The 21866-nt window shown below is 32.5% G+C and overlaps 1 protein-coding gene across 1 annotated transcript in view; it reads right to left on the bottom strand.

Annotated features, from left to right (window-relative positions):
- Positions 1-21866, bottom strand: part of LOC129218241 (paired mesoderm homeobox protein 2-like) — a 79720-nt gene that overhangs the window by 27475 nt on the left and 30379 nt on the right. The window contains exon 2 of the mRNA XM_054852465.1: positions 12883-13055. Within this exon, the coding sequence (XP_054708440.1) occupies positions 12883-13055 (173 nt within the window). The remainder of the gene's footprint in view (positions 1-12882; positions 13056-21866) is intronic.

The raw sequence follows: 21866 nt of genomic DNA, 5'->3' as shown, positions 1-21866 counted from the left end.
TGGGAATTATCTTTAGTACTACCACCCACTATAAAGCCAAACACTGTATTTTGCAATACTAAATTAGAATTAGGTACATGCAATTGACCAAATCGTAATAATTCTAAGAACACTTCTGCTCCTAATAGCAATTCAATTTTCCCTGGCTTATTAAACTCAGAATCAGCCAAGTTAACATTCTCAAATATTCCCATCTCCGAAATAGTTACATGACTAACAGGAGTAATTCGAGTTATTTTCGGAACAATTAAAAAATCCAATACCCGAGAATAACCTCCACCCTTGTTACGAATCACAGCTGAAGTTTTAAATTTAACATTCATTGACACCCCAGTCAAACAAGATACGGAAACATTTGCTTTTTCTTTTCTCAGTTCTAATTTGTCCGCTAATTCGCGACTCATAAATTGGCTCTGCGAGTCACAATCTAACAAGCACTTAGCAGGAAAGAAATTTCCAACCCTACTTTTGATATAAACAATCGCTGTACTTAATAAAACTCTCTTCGATTGAAACGATTCGTTGTAATACCCTGCAAAACTTTGCTTGCCATTAATTGGTTCAAACGGACTCGCATCTACGTTCAAATGATTTATGTTTGATTCTAGTACGACCCCCTGGGAAATCTCGTTAGTATTTACTTCCACTGCGTTCAACTGACCTCGCGAACCAGTAAGCAAATTAGATTTTTTCCCGGTATCAAAACATAAAAGAGTATTATGCTTTTTATTGCAAGTATTACACAGAGATTTTGAAACGCAATTTCTTGACGCATGATTTCTATCAAAACACAGAAAACATAAATTGTTCTTCTTAAGAGCTTTTACTCTATCTCTTACGCTTAACTTAAGAAATTGATAGCTAGAGGAAATGTTATGATTTCCTTTACCACAAATTATGCACTTTTGCAAAACTTTATCTACTACACCGGAAACCATTGCGGCCGTTTTTGCCTGGTTTTGCTTAACATTTACATTTGTTTTTGAAGCATTTAAAGTACGCGCATGATCTTTCAAAAAGTCTAATAATTCAGATACCTTCGGCAAATTATCTTTTTTCAGATCCCTTTCCCACCATAGCTTAGTGTTTGCATCTAACTTCCGACTTAAAATAAAAGTTAGAATTACAGACGAAAACCCATATACCTTTTGATCTAACATTTCTAAAGACCTCACACACTCAGTGCTTATATCTATTAAATTTAAGATTGCTGTGGCAGATTCATTTTGAATTGCAGGAATTCTAAAAAAGCGCTTTAGATGAGCATAAACTTGTTCCCGGGAATTTGAATAACGTTCCTCTAGCAGAGACCAAGCTACTGCATAATTACTATCTACAATCGAAATCGATTGAACAATCCGAAAAGCATCGCCTTTTAACGATGATTTTAAATACTGTAATTTCATTGCATCAGATAAATTTTTGTTCTGATGAATGCTTGCTAGAAATATGTCTTTAAAGGAAAGCCACTCGTGCAAATTTCCTGAAAACAGCGGTAAGTTCATTTTAGGCAACTTAACATTTGTCTCGGCATTAGAGTTCGATTCAACCCTCGAATTTACCTTCAAGTCACTTTTCGCTTTTGAATGCTTTCGATGTAGTTCGTATGCCAATTCATCTAAAACATCGTTAATTTCTTCTTGCTCTTTTTCAAAAGACTCAGTAGCATCTTCATTACATGCAACATAAATAGATTTAAAACAAGCCTTTAATTCCAATTCTAAATCTTTATGCTTAAATTCTAATAGTTCAAAGTCACTAATTTCAAACTCAGTTACAGATACCTTTTGTTTGAACTTCGTAAGTTGTATTTTGAGAACTCGCTTTCTCGATAATAGTTCTTTAAGAGTTTCAGACATGGTACAATCGTATAAGCGTTCACTTACCTTATAACAATATACGCGTAATACTTTCACAACTAAATGCACTGTATCACTGGAATTTCACTGATTCTTAGGAGCGTATATCCACACAGCTCCTGTGAGACGGACCATATTTGTTGGCCAAATTTACAAACTTCGATAGCTCTAAGCCAAAAAAGCACTTAACACCTTGTGCAAAAATAACACCTTTATTAGCGACACTCTGGCGCTGCAACACAAACACATTACACTCTCAAAAAACAGAACAGAACTTAACAGACTGAATTAGCCAACAGTTATAAACTTGGGCCGCGTAGCGGCGGTTACAGCATTTTATGCTAATTTGCATAAACACTAGGTAAGTTTTAGTTCCCTTTTAAAGTTTTCTTAACGATACGAGCAATTTTATGTGTTAATGTGTTTTCCCATTCAAAAATTAAGATCAGACAGCAACGAAAAAGAAATTCTGCACATTTCGTGTGTTTGAGGATGAGAAAAATTGAATATTAATTATTAATTTATTTTTGGTCTTTATATTTTTGGGATGATTCATTTCAGATTCATTTTATATTTTGATTAATAATCTTATTTAAACTTTTAGTTTATTTTGAACAATAATATATTACTTATGTCCCCAGTAGCTTACAACTTTTGAACTGTAATCCGTTTTGTTTTTGGACATTTGTGTCTTATTTTTAGCTAGGCTTGACAGACGTCCCGGTTTGCAGGGAAAATCCCGGTGTCCCGGCCGGTTTACTTCAGGTCCCGGAGAAAGATAAATTTGATTAGATGACCAAAAACGTCTAAAAAAAAATTAACTGTGAAGGATTATTTTGGATAATTACTTTATCTTTTGAAACATAGACTTATAAAATTAATATCGAATCAGCTTGTGAGAATTTTTGCATTAACATTAAAACCAAAAAAAGTCCTAGCGAATGAAAAATACATGTAAATATTGTTCAAGTTTTTATTCCTCATTCAAAGTATTTCTTCTTACTAAAGTAACTAATAAATTTTAACATGTAAAAAATAAAATGTTCAAATTTATCTGCTTGTGTCATTTATTATTACCCCTGGTTTAGGCTCATAATAAGTATTTATTCATAGCATTGAGAATGAACTACCCTCTAAAATACGCTAAGAACCAGCCAGGGGTGTGTTCCTTCCCTTAAGGGGTGTTTGTGATCCGAAATTTCCAAATATTTGGGCAGAAAACACATTTTAAAGCTGAAAAATTGTTGAAAACAAGAAAACTTTTAAAATGTTTCTTTTTAATAATTTCTGTTTGCATGTTGCAAAATCTTTTACGGGGGGAGGGGGGTCGAGTTCCTCATAGTTTCTGAAAATTTCAGTCTTCAGAAAACTTTACTTTTGTCCACTATCGACTCCTGGTTCCTTTTTGAATTTCGGGGGGGGGGGGATATTCCGGTGTCCCAGTTGGCCATTTCAGAAATCTGGCAAGCCTATTTTTAGCTCAAGATAACATTAAGAAACTTCTCTCTTCTTTCTGAGAAACAAACTAGATTTTTTACGGATGTTTTTCCACCCAATATTTAAACATGACCATGAAAAATATTAAATGCCCAAAAAGAATTTGTGTTTGAAGGTAAAATAAGTGAATAAATAAAATTTGAAGTTGATGCAACGAAATTACTTTTCGCTGTATCAAAATTTTATAAAGCGAAGAATGAAATTGAAAATTACTCGAATATTTTACTGTGATCAGTTTATGAAATTGCAAGTTCGGCTATATTAACACATGTAATTTAAAAGTAATTATTTGAAATTCGTACTTTTAAATCTTACTGAATTGTGAGTCTATGGTCCCAAGAGGAGAGCCGTTAGTCATTTTTAACTGAAGAAAAAAAATCTTTCTTCGATGTTGTTCCGTTTTTCAAGTAAAGCATATTTGTATTTGCTTCATTGGAATACATTTTCTGATTATTATTTACCGCCTTTGTACTGAAGAATTATTTAGTAAGCATCTATGCATCCATCATTAGTAAAATGCGAAGGTAGCATTAAACGTAACAAAAACTGACATGTGCATTTAACTATAATTTACCAGGTGAAAATTACTGCTATATTTACTTCTTTACAAGCAAATAATTTTAAAAAGGTGAATGCGAGGTAAATTTTCTTGTGTTTTTCACTTCCATATTAGTTTTTTTTTTAACTCTTAATTTCTTCAAGTTAAAATTACTTGATATGTCTTGCACTAGAATATATTTTATTAACATCACATAAAAGAGCGAAAAAAAGTCAATACCTACGTTATAAAATATGATATGCTTTCGAGAATACAGGATGATTACAAAATTGCTCCAAGAATGGAAGTTATACCAATTTGAAAATGAAAGATTCAGAAGCGTTATTATTGTTACCTTAATTTTGGAAGATTAATTTGAATCATTACTGGATTTTTAACCACAATTACTCTAAGAGCTTTTACAAAAGATTGTCTTTAGACTTCGGAACATAAGATGACTGAGGAGCAAAAAAATTGCAAACTAAGGCTATAAGAAACCAATAAGTTTTGTTTCCAGAAATTGGCTAGCTTTATGCATACATATTGTTGAAAATGTATCTAATTTGATGCTGCTGTATTATCGCAACCGTTACGAAGACTACCTTAATGATCAAAATTTGACGTTTGACTCCAAATTATGAAATTTTCGCAAGTCTAACACTTGCTTATTGCTAATAAAGACAGTAAAGTAACCAGGTTATAATCAAATATTGCCAGCATAATTCGTAGCAGAGCATATTGCCATTTTCCCTGTAGTTGTTTACAATTATTTTTTTAATTTGAAAAAGACTTGATTTGTACAGAAGTTGTTTTGTATCAGCAGAATAAACAGAACTCGTGTTTGATGGTGAGATAGGTGGGTGCTCTTGATCTTTTAAATGAAGCATCAAATTGAAAACATCAGAGGAAAATTGCTAATAATGTTCAAATCATTCATGACCTTATAAAAAAACATTTATAAAAAGCAATCATTTACATTTTCTCCAAAATGTTGTTAAAATAAAAATACATTGATGCTTAATTTCATTCATTTTACATTCCATTACTTGCCAGGTAAAAGATCTCTCAGGTATTCGTTTGGCTTGACAAAATTAAACCCCTGGTGCAGTTTCGCATCGCAGAGAGCTCAAGTCTCTCCATCTGGTAAAAACTCGGTGCCAAATTTTCCTGTGCCAGTCACATCCGCGCTTTAGTGGTTGCATATGAAAGACTAGATGTCATATCGGTGGTTCGCACTAGGTCCGAAAAGGCTAAAGCCTCTAACGAAGCCCCATTAGAAAGAAAAAAAATACCATAACGAATCCTAGGATAGCTTATTTTACCAATTCGTTGCAAAAAAATAATAACAATAAATAAAAAAAGGCAATACGTCTTTTTAAAAAAAATGATTGCAGCAAACGAAGTCTCCGTCCGTCAAAAAGTTAACAGTTTGTTCAAGCTTTTAAATGATGGTTAGAAATGATAATTAAAAAACGGATAAAATTAAAAATGCCATTCAATTTCGTATTATCAAGAGAATGTTATAAACGTAAATAAATAAAGAACTAAGGTAAATGCACCAGTAGTGGCCACTGCTTCAGTAGTTGCCAATTTAAGGTTTATATTTTAAAAATAAGGATTCTAGGGGTCCCAGTGGATTCAAAATTGCAGGAGGCAGACTTCAGGCTATAGTGTAGAGGGCAGTTCAAGGAGGAGTAGGTAGAGCATCATGGAAAATTGTTATCAACTATTTAATACGGTCGCCTGGATTGTCGATGTTTTTTCAGCTGTCCTCTAATGCTTCTCCGTAACGAGGTATATAAACATTGTGTTGTGTTATGAATAGAATAATGCTGAAAAATAGTATTTTTAGAGCTGTAACCATGTTATGAAATGTGAAAGATCATGTGTGGAACGTTTTCAACTGGAAATAGTTGCTTTTTAGCTGACAGTTTACTTGGCCACTACTGGTACCAAAAAAGATGGGAAATTCAAAAGTGGACACCGAGTGGCCACTACTGGATCAGGATGGTTTTTCATAAATCAATTCAATTTTCCTTTTAATAGGCTGTAATCTCCTTTACATAAGAACCTGCCTCATTTCGGACATAATATTATTGCGTGATCTAGTAGTGGCCACCCGGTGGCCACTTCTAAACAGCAATATGCCCACTACTGACTCATGTACATTATATAATGGCCACTGATGGATCAAATTTGAGGTTTGAAAAAATCACACACAGTAAAATTAGAAAAAGCCATGATATATAAAATTCCCAGTTATAACACTTGTTTATGGAACAATTTTTCTCTTTGGTAGTCTAAATCATGTCAGTAAGTATGTGTTTTATAATTTATAATCTATTGATTCATATTTATTTATGACTGCTAATAGTCAGGGAAGCCCAAAATTCTAATTTTTGGGAAGGAGGGAAATTATCAGTTTACCGGATAAAACTTCAAAGCTTACCGAATAAAAAATAGGAGCATGGACATACTAGTAGTTTTCTAAATTATCTGTGACTAGCAATAATTTAGTAGTTACTAAAATTATGTTTACAATAAATAGCATAAATAATCAGAAAAAAATAAAATATTAAAGTACTTAAAAAATAATTTACCAGACAATACCAAACATTTACCGCCAAAGTTTTATAATAGGTTACAAATGTTGTAAAATTTCCGAATTTGTGAAATATGTAACATTTACGGACTTTTTAAAAATTTTACCTTTGAAAATTCCCTGATTTCTATATTTTATTGATGTACAAAACGTCCGTAATTAATTCTTCAGACCAGTTTTATTTTCTAAAATCTTCATTAACTTAAGACATAGCTGAGAATTAATGATAATTTCCTCTTGAATCTCTTAAATCAACACGGATGACTTAAAATTTTGGCATCGAATGTGATCGGCAAAATTAGAAGCCTAAAAATCCTCAACTACACAATAAGACATATAAGGAAGGTTAAAAATAATGCTAAATACATAATTATAAATGTCCAAAACTTAAAATCACAAGGAAAAGAAAAATGAGCGAGTATTAAAGAAGCGGATGCAATCGGATTTAGAAATGTGAAAAATTGGGATTAACACGTAATAGCGTAAAAAATGGCCAAGATGCGTAAGTTTAAGTTAATGTGTAGAATTCGATAAATATGCATGTTTTTGAACTCAAAATCCATGATCAATTGTCAATTTCCATGATTTTTGAGCACTTTTTGCCGAAAATCACGACTTTCCATGACCATTTTTGACCATTGCCGAAATCCATGACTTTCTAGACGCATGGATACCCTGCCTTTAGTAGTATTAAAAAATTATGCTACCAATTTCCTATATCCATTGATATACCTTGGTAAGTTGTAGGAAACAAATTGTCCTAGAACTACATTGAATTGTGTACTTACTATTTTCTTATGAACTAGTGGTACCCGCATGGCTTTGCCCGTAGTAGAAAAATTAAAAGGTGTTTTGGTTCGCCTATGTATTTACACATAATGTATGGTGACTTTCTCACCAATTGGCTTGCCCATGTTACGGTTCCACGTTATAATAACTTGGTAATTTACTCGTCCATCTTATAATTTTGCTCGGGAAAATGTTCTTCGAATTGATATAGAAAACCAACAAAATCTAATTTTCGAAAAATCGCTTCGAGGTGCACACCCAATGCTACAAACTAACTTTGTGCCAAATTTCATGAAAATCGGCCGAACGGTCTAGGCACTATGCGCGTCACAGACATCCAGACAGACAGAGATCCAGATACACAGGCAGACTTTCAGCTTTTTTATTAATAACTAGTGTTACCCGCATGGCTTTGCCCGTAATAGAAAAATTAAAAGGTATTTTGGTTCGCCTGAGTGGCGAATTTTCTCTCCAATTGACTTGTACCCATGTTACGGTTCCACGTTATGATAATTTCGTATCTCGCCAATCGACTTGTGCCCATTTTACGGTTCCACGTAATGATAATTTCGTAATTTACTAGTCCATCTTATGATAACTTTGTTCTTAAAATTGGAATAGAAAAAGAACTACATCGAATTTTCGAAAAATCGCTTCGAGGTGCACACCCCCATGCTACAGACTAATTTTTTGCCAAATTTCATGAAAATCGGAGGAGCGGTCTGGGCGCTATGCGCGTCACAGAGATCCAGACAGAGAGATTTTCAACTTTATTATTAGTAAAGATAAAGATAAAGAAAACAAATTCTTCCTCATATTATCAAATTTATATGAAAAATAGGCTTAGAATTGGAATAGAAAAAGAACAAAATCGAATTTTCGAAAAATCGCTTCGAGGTGCACACCCCATGCTATAAACTAATTCTGTGCCAAATTTCATGAAAATCGGCAGAACGGTCTAGGCGCTATGCGCATCACAGAGATACTGATAGACAGACTGAAATCTGGACAGAGAGAGATCCAGACAGAGAAACTTCTAGGTTTATTATTAGTAAAGTTAAAGAAGAAGAAAGATAAACACATTCTTCCCCGTATTATCAAATTTATATGAAAAATGGACTTAAAATTGGAGTAGAAAAAGAACCTCATCGAATTTTTGAAAAATCGCTTCGCGATGCACACCCCCATGCTACAAACTAACTTTGTGCCAAATTTCTTGAAAATCGGCCGAACGGTCTAGGCGCTATGCGCGTCACAGGGATCTTGACAGACAGAGGGACTTTCAGCTTCATTATTAGTAAAGAAGATGATTTCGTAGTGATAATAATTATTCAGTTCATACTTACCAAAGTTCATATGTAGAATACTTATATAAGTACATTCATTTTCTTTTACTTTATTTTTTACATTAGCGTACAAAAAATACAAATACAAATTTTCTACTAAAAACTATTTATTTTATCCTAAGTACGTATGTACTTCGAAGAAAGAAATGTACAATAAAAATTTGATTAATATATTGGTACTTAATGTAACTATCATACTGAATCAATTTTATCCATCAGTTATTTGAATTTAAAGTGAGTAATGTGAATTCTAAGAAAAGGATGTCAGATGGCCACTACTGACTCATGCATGTGGTCACTACTGAAAATCTCAGATTTTGGGGTGGCCACTATTGGATCAAATTTGAAGTTTGGGAAAAAATGGATACAAAAATTAAAAAATTGAAATTCTGGCATTTTTAGAAAATGGGACGATTCAGGAATAGTGGGGCTATAATACGTTCATTGAGCTAAAAAATTGGAATTAATATTGTAGACCCACAGTTTACAAAATACATAAAATATGCTTAACTGTGGCCACTACTAGTGCATTACCTTAATTCAAGTTTTTCAAATGAAACCTTGCAAATATTTTCGTCGAGAGGGTGGTTGAATTTTGCCAGAAATCTTGTTCAAATCGAACAGGGTGGCGGAATTACGTTATATAGCATTCATACAGTTATACATTCGACTCCATAGATATAGATTTCTTTATTTTTTTTCAAATAAAATGACTTGTACATATTTTGTCGAAATATATTACAAAGCTTTAATATTTTATTAAATTATCATCTGCATTTCCAAGTAATCCCTAGAACAGTTTTCGTTTTCCGATTTCCGTTTATTGTGAACTTTTTATTAATAGGAATTATATCACTCATTTTCAAAGCATCAGAACAGAGGAAGCTTATGTGATGGAATTTTCCTATCCATGTTTGGAAACTTAGTATGGGGAACTTTTAGTTTAATGTTAATTTTATAAACTGACAATAATTTCTTTGCCACTTAATATAAAATTTTTGTTAACTAGTTCTAACTATTTGCTCTATCAATTTCAGTTATTTAATTAATTTTAGTTAATTATCATATTTTCATAATTAGTTTTAATTGGATTTATTTTTTTAACGTAAATATGAGCTACTAATTCTGCTTTAGCATGCCTCCTCTTTTGAAGTTCGTGCAACCTTGCACCCCCCCCTTAACAAAGTTCTAGCTACGTGCCTGACCTCAGTGAATCAAATTAGCTGTATCCAAACGCTACCGAATCAAGTTGAGCCTTGAACGTTAGCTAAATTAGAAACGCTTATATCTCCTGTTCTAATTATTTGAGAGAAATGGAACAAACAGTGCAGAAAAAAAAAAATCTCTTTCTAACGACAGATAATATAAAGGGGTGGGAGAGGATGTTTTTTCGTCCCTGATTAGAAGAAATATGTGAAATGTTAGCTTAAAACATTAATTAAAGAACTAACTCAAAATTTAGAAAAAGGACTTCTCGTTTCAACCCCCGGGGTGCGTCTGAGTCTTGTACCATATTTCAAGGCTTTAAGTGCTATGGGGCCTTTTGGGCATCGGACACAAACAAACGAATAAACAAACGTCGTCTCCTTTATATGCATGTATATACTATATTTGTAGATGTTTGAATGTCTATGTTTTTTTTAATTTCAGATTAAATTTTAATTTTTTTATAGAATAGTAAAGAATTCTACACACAAAATAGCAACTATTGAAAACACGGATATGATTATATTCCAAAAATTGAAGTAACACATCCAGATAGTATCGATTACACAGGGCCGCAGAGAGCAAAGACGGACCTCTTGTCAGCGTGGTTGCCAGACGCCTCCACCTCAAAACTTAATTTATACTACTCCATTTTGAAGCCTTGCCCCCCTCAAGGGCCGAACCTAGTTTCTGGCTAGGCTGTCATGACCTCTCGTCGGCCCTGGATTTACATAAAAAGCCAACATCAAAACAAACTTTTTGTGTAGATTCTATTTTAAACAAAGGAAAAACTGCGAAAAGTAGATCCGCGGATACGGATACGGATCATTAGTGTCAAGATCCGCGGATACGGATACGGATCTCAAATATTTTTTTAACCCAATTTAACTATCCAAGTGTAAAATTTGTTACGGAAGGTATTCCCGTCAGAATAATGGCAGTTTCTTCAAAAAATGTCAACTGCGGCAAAAATACAATCAAGACTATGATTTACTCTTTAAAGAAATCTCCGTTAAAATTGGGGGAGAGTTGGAAGGAATGGGCCAGCGCTGCATTAATGCTTAGATGGAATGTGAAAAATTATTTCTAGCGTGCTCGGTAGATGTAGGATACAGGAACAAGTGCGTAAAGCTGCTACTGTACAGGCTAGAGATAATTTTTTGCATTTTATTTCAGCATAAATGCAGCGCTGACCCATTCCACCGAACTTACTTCGACCGACGAAATCAGAACCAGGAACACCTTTACAAACAGTAAATACAATAGAGAATTTAGTCTCTCTTTTTGGAAGGATGTTGAGAAAAACAAAAATGAAAAATAACAGAAACCTCAAATCAATTACAAAAACTAATATTAAATTAAAAATTTAAAAACCAAAACATGTCCCAGAGAGCCAACCACATATTAAGATGAATTTCGCAGGTCAGATTACACATTTGTTAACAAATATGAACTGACAACAGGTAAAAATTTTAAATCATTGAGTTTTTTATCCTTATCTTCCGACTATGAAATCGCTACTAATCACGCGTATAAAGGATTAGAATTGCATTTAAAATTTACTTAACAAGATTATAGCTCCTACTGTTTATCAATTGGAAGTTTCAAATAAATATCAAACGCAAAAAACTTCATTCTTTCAATTAGGGCCAACATCTTTAACGTACGGGTAAATTTTTACTACAATAATTGTGAAAAACGTTAAGTCGGTTTTTAATTAATAACACCGGTAATTAAAGTTCTACAAAAACGAGGCCAAGCTAAGTAAGAACACTTTCGATCAAATCACCTTTTGAACGAAAAATGAACTATCAAAATCGGTTTATCTGTTTAGGAGCTATGATGCCACAAAAAGACACACTGATACACACTTTTAAAACTTATTTCCCCTTCCTTTTTGCTACGGGGGGGGGATACAAATTGGCTTCTGAAATGATACCTTAAAATTTAAATAGGGAATAAAAAATAATTTAAACGGAATTTAAGTCTTTTATTCAAATATTTAAAAAATTTTAGAATAGAAATGATCCGTCAAAAAAGTAACGGATACGGATACAGATCTTTATTTTCCCTCGGATATCCACGGATACGGATACGGATATCCGGAACATCACTAGTTGAAATACACATAACCTAATATTTCTTAAATCATTTTCAGAAATATGGTAAAAAGATCGGCATAAGGGCATATATTTGGCAAAGTTATTTCATCCGCTACTTATTTTAAGGTAGTTATGCAGTTCAAAGTCCACTATACCTGAGTAATGTATCAGTCAGCGAAATTTGTAATTTTTCTGCAATATTTACCAAAAAACCTCATTACCTGTTGTATTTTGAGGGGTGTGATACTTGATACTGTTCCTAACTATACTAAATTGCTACTTAACTTAAATTTAAATATAACTGCAGATTTAATTTATTTGAATAACAGCAATAAAATCAAACTAATAACAACAAAAAAAAGTAATACATGGGAAATTTCGTATTGAGTTGGAAAATGTTTTACGTTTTTATACATTTTATTTTGTTTAGTTCGAGGGAGACTTCAATTTGCAAAAAAAACACGTAACGTGAGTTTTTTCGTACCGAAAAGATATGATAATAATTTGAAAATGTCTTCAAACTTCAAGTATCCTATCCTACTCATTTGGATTAAAAAACCAGCCTGTAAGCATACTTTACATTTTTGCGTGTAATGATATATTTGAAAATAAATCAGTTAAAAATAGCATTGCATAAAACTTTGATTTTCTCCAACACATTTTTTTTTATTAATGTGCTACTATTGCTGACGGTGAGTGATATATTGGGAAAGACCATCGCATTCTTCAAATCTCTCTTGATAAAATAATTTTGCTCCTTTTATTTTCTATTTGAAGGAATAAAAATTATCGTTTTGGTTCCTATACTGTTCTTACATTAAATATTCATAATAAAAATGTAAAATCCATTTTAAAAGATTCAATGTCACTGCATTGCTAAAAGAATAGTTTCTTCTATGCAGAAAAAAATGTTGAGACAATTTAAGTATTTTAAGTAACTCACTTGAACCCTTGCTTCGCTGAGATTGACCTTCCTCGCTAATTCCTCCCGAACAAATGCGTCAGGGTAGTGTGTTCTTTCAAATATTTTTTCTAGGGCATTTAACTGTTGCGTTGTAAATGTAGTTCGATTCCTTCTTGGCTTTTTTCTGTGGTTTTCACCTTCAGCTGTTTCATCTGAAAGAAGATAGGTAAATTGTCTTTTTTGCTGTACATTAAAAATAATATGTGTATAAACATATTTAGGTATCTGGCAGCATGATAAATCGCTTGATTTGACACCACAGCAGAAAAATCATAAATCGCTTGATGTGACTTGATTCAACAGTAGAAAAATCATAAATAGCTTGTTGTTACTTAAAACAATCGTAGACAAATCGTAATGCGATGTGACTTATAGGTATTTCATACATTCTAAACTAACAATTTACACAATAATAAGCGTTTGTTGTGTTGTCGTTTTTATACTTATAAAAATCATTGCAAGTTTATGAAAATAAGAAGAAAAGTCATGTATCGTCAAAATAAAGGGGCATAAAATCCATTTCACATTAAATTCATAATTGTAGTTGTTGTTCTTGCAAATTTTATGGATCATAGAACATAAATATAATTTAGTCATTAAAAATAAAAAAAGAAAAAAAGTATCGAATCAGTGAAGTCAAATATAGTTCTGGTAGATTTTCCCGTATTAAGGAAATAACTTTTTGGGAGAAAAACATAAACTGATGAACTTATTATTTTTTTTAATTGGTCGGAAAGTGTCAAAAACTACTTTCGTGCAAAAACATAAAAGACAGGATGATCAGAAAATACCGGGCCAAATTTTGAAGGGGGCTAGAAAAGACAATTATAAAAGCATTTACTGTACTTCCCGTGAAGGTAATAGAGAGCAGAGCGCTATGAAAGGTTAGTGAATGCTAACGTAGGCCATTCCGTGCGGCGCTCATGAGAAGCTTTCATCGAGGGATTCTTTTAATGTCCACAACTTCATTCATTGAAATTCGGAAATATGTCACAAAAGTTTTGTTAAGCGTGCATTCATATTTCGTATTTCAAATAAAAATTTAACATTGCCGAAAACGGGAATAAAAAGAGGAAAAAATTGAAAAATTTAAAAATGTTACATTTCAATATATTTTTTTTCAAGTTCAGAATCGATCGCTCTCAACCTTAAAAATCAAAATAGTACGGATCTTTTCTTTAAATGACAGCTTTCATTTCATCCTGAAAAAGTTGCTGCTTTCAAAAAAAAAAAAAAAAATATGGAGTTCATCACTATTGTGGTTTTTACTGTTTTTCTAAATTTCACTTTTACGAAATGAGTTTCACTAATCTGAAAAATGTTAAGGAGAATTTTCACCCGAGTACACTGTTAAAACTACAGGTTGCGTTTGGCACCTTTCAGGGGTGAAACGCTTTTTCACCAGCGACACCCAATACGGAGCCGGAATGGCACCTCTTACTAGGGCGAAAAATGGGCACCTTTTAAAAGACAGGCAGCGCGGGGGAAAAGAAGGAACCTTCGGAGAGAAAAATGGCACTCTCACTGATTTCTACAGTAGATCCTCTTCCCTCTCCCCCTATTGTGTGCGTTTTTGAATATTATTGTGTTCTATTTATTGTTTGGGTTTATGGCAAAGTCTTGGTACTTTTTTCACATTGAATTCATTTTGGATTAAAACTTGTCATTTAAGGCATTTGATCACATTTCAAACTTTCCAACATAATATAGAAGTGTTCATGACTTCAATTCCTCTATCTGAGTTCTAACTCTCATAAAAACCCTTGGATTGCTCAGTAGTTTTAAATGATACTGACATTTACTACAGCATGATACTAAAAAGTAAGAGTGTAGGCATTTATGGATAATTTACAAGCACAGCCAAAAATATTCAGTTATATTACAATCACGGAAAATCAAATCGTTTCATAAAATGCAGGCGTTCAAAATATTTTAATCAAGAGTAACATATTGATACGTATTATATAGTTCGACATTTGAATATCCTATTTGAACACAAGTAATCTAAAAAAGCACTTTTTTCCTTTGTTAAATAGAAACTTTTTTGACATTAAAAATCAAAACAAATTTTTAGCATCCTACATAATGAAAAGCATTGGAAACAGAAATTAGAGAGAGAGAAAAAAAAAATAAACGCGTCTAGACACTGCATTCGGTTTTTGAAATAACAAGAACGAAATATTTTCACGTAATGAGTCATGGCATGAAACACACAGAGAGATTTCTTTTCAAAGCTTTTTTTTTTCTTTGCTACGTCTACGCAGATATTTTATTGAGAAGATTAAGACATTTAGTGTATCTGTGCTGTAGCCGTTAGTTACATCATTGAATTTTCATCCCGGTTACTTATTAATTATTTCGTATTGCTAACAATAAACAATTTTGGGGAAAATCCGTGAGACCGCAGACGTGACAAGCAATGAACACTATATATTAGTACGCGTGATAAAAATAGCCATACATTACTATGTTAAAACGGTTAACTATAAACAATAAGCAGTACTCAGTTTACTTTGTTGAAACATAACTCTGAAAACACTAAAAGCCTGTTGGAAAGCCTTAAATGTTATACCATGATTAAATGCCTGTACTTACGCAAGGTTTTGAAGGTTTGTCCCAGAAATGTGGAATTTTATTCCAGTATAATTGTCTATTCAAATGTGAAAATTTAATGTACCAACAACTACGTTGCAGCATCGTCGTCCGCCATTAAAGTGGCTGAATTGAACTTATGCCGGAGTGCACAGCGCATGTGTGAGCGAGGCACCTTTGCGGAGGAAAAGAGTCGCTGTTGGCTACTGCGTGAGCTGATGCCCTTCATTACCTTCTTTCATCCACTGAGGTGCTAAAAGATATCGGAACAATATTTCCTAGCCTCTGTGGCACACTGTGGCTCCGTCTTTGCACCCTACGGCAGAAAATCGCACCCAGCTGGCACCTCTGGTTATAACAGTGTAGGCAAAAACATAGCTTGTATAGCTGCTCTGCATACTATATAAAAACATAGCGGCGGATTCCCGCATTGTATCCCGTTCCCCCCCCCCCCCCCGTCCCTTAACGCCCTCTTCCGCTTTAAACCTGGATATGTATTATAATGAAAATGTCTTTATATATGCATTCCCTCTATTCTCTTCAAAACTTGCCTGGACATTTTCCGATCACCCTGTATATAAGTGATTCCACAAAAGTGATTCGTGCTCCATATATTGATAGTTTCATTTTATTTTATTTCTTAAAGAAGCTTTTTCGGAAATATCTTATACTACTTTAACAATGTATTTTTAACATTTAACTCAGCCAAAATTTATGCTTTTGTTAAATTAAATATAGCATTTTTCAGTGAACTTCAATGGAAATTGTCAGACTGTTGTTACATCCTTGACTCTCATCTACTCGATTAAGGAATTTCAAATAGACAGAGCAAAATATTTTCTCTAATTTATTTTATTTTATATTCGATGATTTTTTTTGATTAAAAAACCTCGATTGAAATAAAATTGAATTGAAATTAATTTTTCCATACTTGCTCAATCCATTTGCACGAGTTTGGCACTTTTACGCCAATATTTGCCCTTTATTCCAGGAATTTTCATATATTCAAACATAAGGAACCATTTTGTATCATAATATAAAGTCTCAACTTCCTAAAAAGTAGTCTAATATTTAAGAAATAAAGATTTATTAATGTTGCGGGCGTGACCGTACGATCACTCCCGCTGCCCGTACTAATGGTTATTTTTCAGGTACAAAACCTTGTTTTAGAATGTTAGTACAGTCTTATGTTAGTTGACCTCTTGCGGTGCATTATATGATATAGATCTAATTGCTTGCCTGAAAATAGCGACCAACTTAGGCAGGTGGTCAACTTACAAGGGTGGTCAACTTTACAGGTTTTACTGTACCTGACAAAAGCGGTCAACTTAGACAGGTGGTCAACTTACAAAGGGGCTACTGTACTTACTGTATATTTACTGTATATATTATATTATGATACTCAATGACTCGTTACATTCGAATATACTGATAAGAGATTTCAACTCCATTTTTTACAGCTGAATTCAGTCAACTCTCGATAACTCGAAGCCCCAAGGGACCGACTAAAACCTTTGAATTATCGGTAGTTCGAGCTATCGGATGTTCCTTTCCCAGCCTTCTCAAGAAAATTTTTTATTTTCTTTTTCATAGTGCATAATACATATCCTATAACACTTATTGTTCGGAAAAAAATTAATTAGTACTACAAAGAATATTTTTACAGAGAATACATTTTGTAAAGAGTTCAATAAAAGGAGTTATTTTTATCTGCTGTACATAGTAATGACATTTTAGGTCGTCAGCCAAGACAAAAAGGAGCCCAATCGGCTACTATTCACGCAATCTCGCAACACTGTGCGCAATAAGGAGCACTATTGTAAATGAATTATCCCCTTCTTAGAAGTTGATAAGCAGAGGAATGTGTTAAGTGAAAGAAAAAAACTTTTCTTCTTATATTTAGGCGGCATTTTTATGCATAAAACGAAAACGAAACATTCGTTAAAACTTCGACTTAGAAGGAGTACATTCGAGATACCAAGACAACTCCGTATTGAAATCACTGAACTATTTTGAGGCTGAATGAAAACTTCAAGATAATGTAACATTCGACTTATAAGGCTTCGAGTTATCGGAGTGGACTGTATCTACAGGGAGAACTTAACTAGACTTGACGGCTGCGTCCCTGCTAATGGTACCGGAATATGGAAGGTGCGTTGCCGCACGCGCGTTAAAAAATGAAGTCAACTCTAGTTTGAACCTCCTTGTATTTCTCAGGAACATTTATCGTAAGAAATCAAATCGACGACAAAACATCATCTCAAAAATTAAGTGTAAACATTATTTTGAGGAAGATCAATCATCCACATGACTGAAGGTAAAATAGTTTTTCCTTCAGATTATATTATTAGAATATTCATATTCTTTAGACTATATTTTTTCCTGGGACTTATTTTTGATAAATTGTACATTTACTTGTATTCAGGGCTTCACTTCTCATGAAAGAAGTGCGGGACCCCTATAGTCTTCCAAAGTTATTTTCATACGTTAATATTCTGTCCAATATGTGAAAACTCTCAGAAAATCGAAAAGAATTGTTGGAACTGCGCTCCCTCTAGCTCCCATGCAAATTAAGCTCTGCCTGTATTGTAAATAAAAGTTTTGTTTGATACTAAGTACCTGTTTCTATTGCCCTATCGTTATTACTTCCTTTTAGTAGCTACATTAATGGCTAAATCGGAGCAAGTAAAGATTTTAATCCGATTCACCCCATTTTGCGGGGTGAATCGAAAAACCTCTATAATTTTATACATAATAGAAACTTCAAAATGTTTTGTTATCTCTTGAAATTGCAAGAAAAAAAAACCGAAGTTTTGAGCCGAAAAATACAAGTTTGAAAAATCTTTAATTATTATTATTTTTGTTAATGTTCAAAGTTGAAAAGTGCTCCGGTCCACCCCATTTTACGGTATGAGGAAACTTTATTTGTAGTAATAAGCAATAGCCTTATTATTTTTTTTAAATATTTTGTAACCTAAGTGGGCATTTGGAGCTTAATTGTTGTTATTTCTAGAAAATAGCTCAATGTATTTATCAGACAGAAATTTCATTGAAAAAAATATAACAAAATTTATGTATGATCTGAAAATTTATCCAAACTTTTGCCATATACACAAAAAAAGGTTTTTTTTAAGGCGTTCAAGTACTCGTTAACAGTTTTTAGAGGAATTAAATGCATTTTGGAGGAGTAAAATTTACGAAAACAGTTAAGACCATAGTTGTGGTATAATCTACATATGAAAAAAAAAAAGCAAACTTTCTACGGATGAAATTTATAAATGCAGGGAAAAAGGTATTATGTTGTAATAATGCGTGACTTATTTTACCTCACCTGACCCTATCATCATTTTTTGAAGTAGTTCAGCTTTTCAAGAAATCACATTTGTATCAGTTTAAACAGTTATTTCTTTAAGTTGTTGTACTAAACTATAACTTACAAAATAACTAAATGAATAAATAATTAAATAATTAAAGAAAAGAATTACGATAAAGAGGACAGTTATCAAATAGTTGCTGCGAGTCACATGAAACAATGAGAACAGCTTTTTAAACAAGTGAGTTTTAGGCTCTTTTTTACGATATTCTTACGGTAATTGTATATTTAAAAGAAGAAAATTTAATGAATGTTGATTGAAAGAAGTCCATGTCTTTGTAATTTTTTTAAAATTAAAAACCAATAGTTTTCAACCGATTATTCTATATTTGTTTCGTATAAAATATGTAGAAGTAAAAGTAATGTAGCATCACCAACCCATCTTGTTTTTCTTTTTTTCCACTATCGATCTCGAAAAATTTTAATTAAATTTTTTATTATTCTAAAAACGTTTTTCAACTTACGTCGAAGTGCCTATTTTTAATCTGTATTAGCTACTTTTTAAATTAATATATACATTGGTATTTCAAAGAAGATTATGTATTTATTGTATATTTTTCATGAACTATAACTATTTTTGTTCTACCAATTTTTACAAACTTCGTTTTATTTAAAAAATATTTAATAAAGAATAAACATTACAATAGACTCAAAATGGGGACATAGGCTCACTGTCCCTCTCATGCTGACATATGGATGCTTCACTTGCCAAATCGATTAACTCCATAAAACAAAAAGTCGAGAAAATTGATAAAGAAGATAGTGTTATCCACATAGAAGTGAATGGGCCCTCGTGTTACATTTTCTTTCATCGCAGGATCAGAAATGTACTGAACTAAAAGTTTAACATAAAATCACATTCTAAGCATTGATTAAGCACAATTGAAGCAGAAATGAGGTTTTTTTTTTTTTTTTTTTTAAAGTGGAGTTAATCGATTTGGCAATTGAGGCATCCATACATCTTATCCTTCTTATAATATTAACTCGAGACATAATAAGATAGTATTGTAACTTAGATCTCGCTCCAGATACTACACTGAAAAAAATGTGTGTAACCTTACTCCATAAAATCGGTGGCAGCTTGGCTGCCTCCACTGCTCTGGAGTAACTTAACTAATATAACTGGTGTAAAGTTACACATCTCTTGTAGAAGGTTACCCCATGGTAGTGCAACTATAGCGTAACGTCTCACTAACTTCTGCGTAAGGTTACACCAGAATTTTTTGTATGCTTAGAGAAATTGCTTGAAAGGTTACTCATTAGCAAAAATTTAGCTTTCATCTGACTTTCTTGAACGAATTGTAAGTAGTCTCACACTTCAAGTTGACTATCAATGGTTTGAATTATCCAGACATATTAAATTAAATCATCAAGTAATAATTTCTTTCTATGCATTTTGAATTGGAAGTACAAAAATAAATTAGTAGATTACAATACTTGAAATTTCGTTATAACAGCATAACAAAAAAAAAAAAAAAATCATCCTGGAAACAACTTCTTTACAGCTCTTTATTTTAATTATATATCGTTTATTCAATATTTATCAAGTTCATGCTTTTTCGCAACCACCACCAATTATTATTTTGCAACAATTATTTATTTATTTTGTTATACAAACAAGACATTTTTATTGCACTAAGAGAGGAAATAACCTGAGTGGTATCCGAATCCACAACGCGAATCTCACAGACGGATCGTAAAGCAAGAGCTTTTACCGCTTGACCACAAAGACCGGTTTTCGTTTCTCTAATAACATTTTACCTGCTCTGCGCTGATTCTGATCTTTACGCATGCGCTTTGAATTCTACTGAAACCATAGTGCAAGATTCCTCCAACAGTTTGAGTTTTTAGAACAATGACACTACACACTTCAGAATTCGCGTAACGTTATACCCATTAATACTGGTAACCTTACACATTTGTTTTGCAGTGTAAGCTTCATCCCTTTAGTTTCCCTAATGGTCTCGCGATAACGCGCCTACAACTGACCAACTTAGATATTATTTTTCAGAGAACATAATCTAAAATGTCCCCCTTAAAAATGCGGAGAAAACAAGATTTTTCAAAAATGTGGACACATTTTGTCTCAGTAAAAACGCTTACACTTCTACATAAATGCAGAAGTATGGTATCCCTATTTATGAGACTGTAAGAGGAAATAAAATTATTTGAGATGAAATAACTCAATTAATGCTTTTTAGAATTTCATTGAAAAATATAGACGTGGTTTTTTGAAGCTTTTGTGAATTTGAGTTTAAACGGCACTAACTTAAAAAAAGAATTTTGGATTAAATGAAAAGATTGATGAAAAAAAAGTTAGCATTACGGAGAAATTTATAATGTTAAATGCATAAAAGTGCAAATTAAAATGTTTATTTACCGCTCAAAATATTTTTCTTTTACTCATTAGCTCTAAATAGGAAAAACGCTCTGAAAATCAATGGTTGTTCGTGATTTAGATAAAAAAAAAAAAAGCCGTGTTGAGGAATTTATTGTTGATGTTTTTTATTTTTGATTAACGTGAAGTTTAAAAGTTATGCTCATTTTCTTTGGAAGCAGTAGAGTTTTAAAAGAAGAGAACAAACAGTACACAGACTTATAATATGTTACATTTTATAAAATTTAACATATAAGTCTACGCATGTTGAGTATATGCATGTTAACTTTATGTATTTTAAGTGCAGAAAAACATATTTAAGTGCATAACTTTCTGCTTATTTTTTTTTAACCTTATGAGGAATTGTGTGCGAATAAAGGACAAAATTTCAAAATGTCGTAAATTTCTCATTTTTTTTTCCTAATTCTGAAACATGTAATTATTTTGAAAATTCACAATATTCTTGCAGATAAAAATTTGATTTGGTTAGTACACTGCAGTTTGAACTCCAAAGTTTTTTTTAAGCCACACTTGTTAATTAAAATATATATATAGTATATATATTATTAGGAAAAATAGTATATATATATATATATATATATATATATATTGTTACAAATC

The sequence above is a fragment of the Uloborus diversus genome, chromosome 3 (assembly GCF_026930045.1).
Source record: "Uloborus diversus isolate 005 chromosome 3, Udiv.v.3.1, whole genome shotgun sequence".
NCBI classification, from domain to species: domain Eukaryota; kingdom Metazoa; phylum Arthropoda; class Arachnida; order Araneae; family Uloboridae; genus Uloborus; species Uloborus diversus.
Note: the sequence above shows the minus strand (reverse complement) of the source record. Positions and strands in the feature narration are given on the sequence as shown.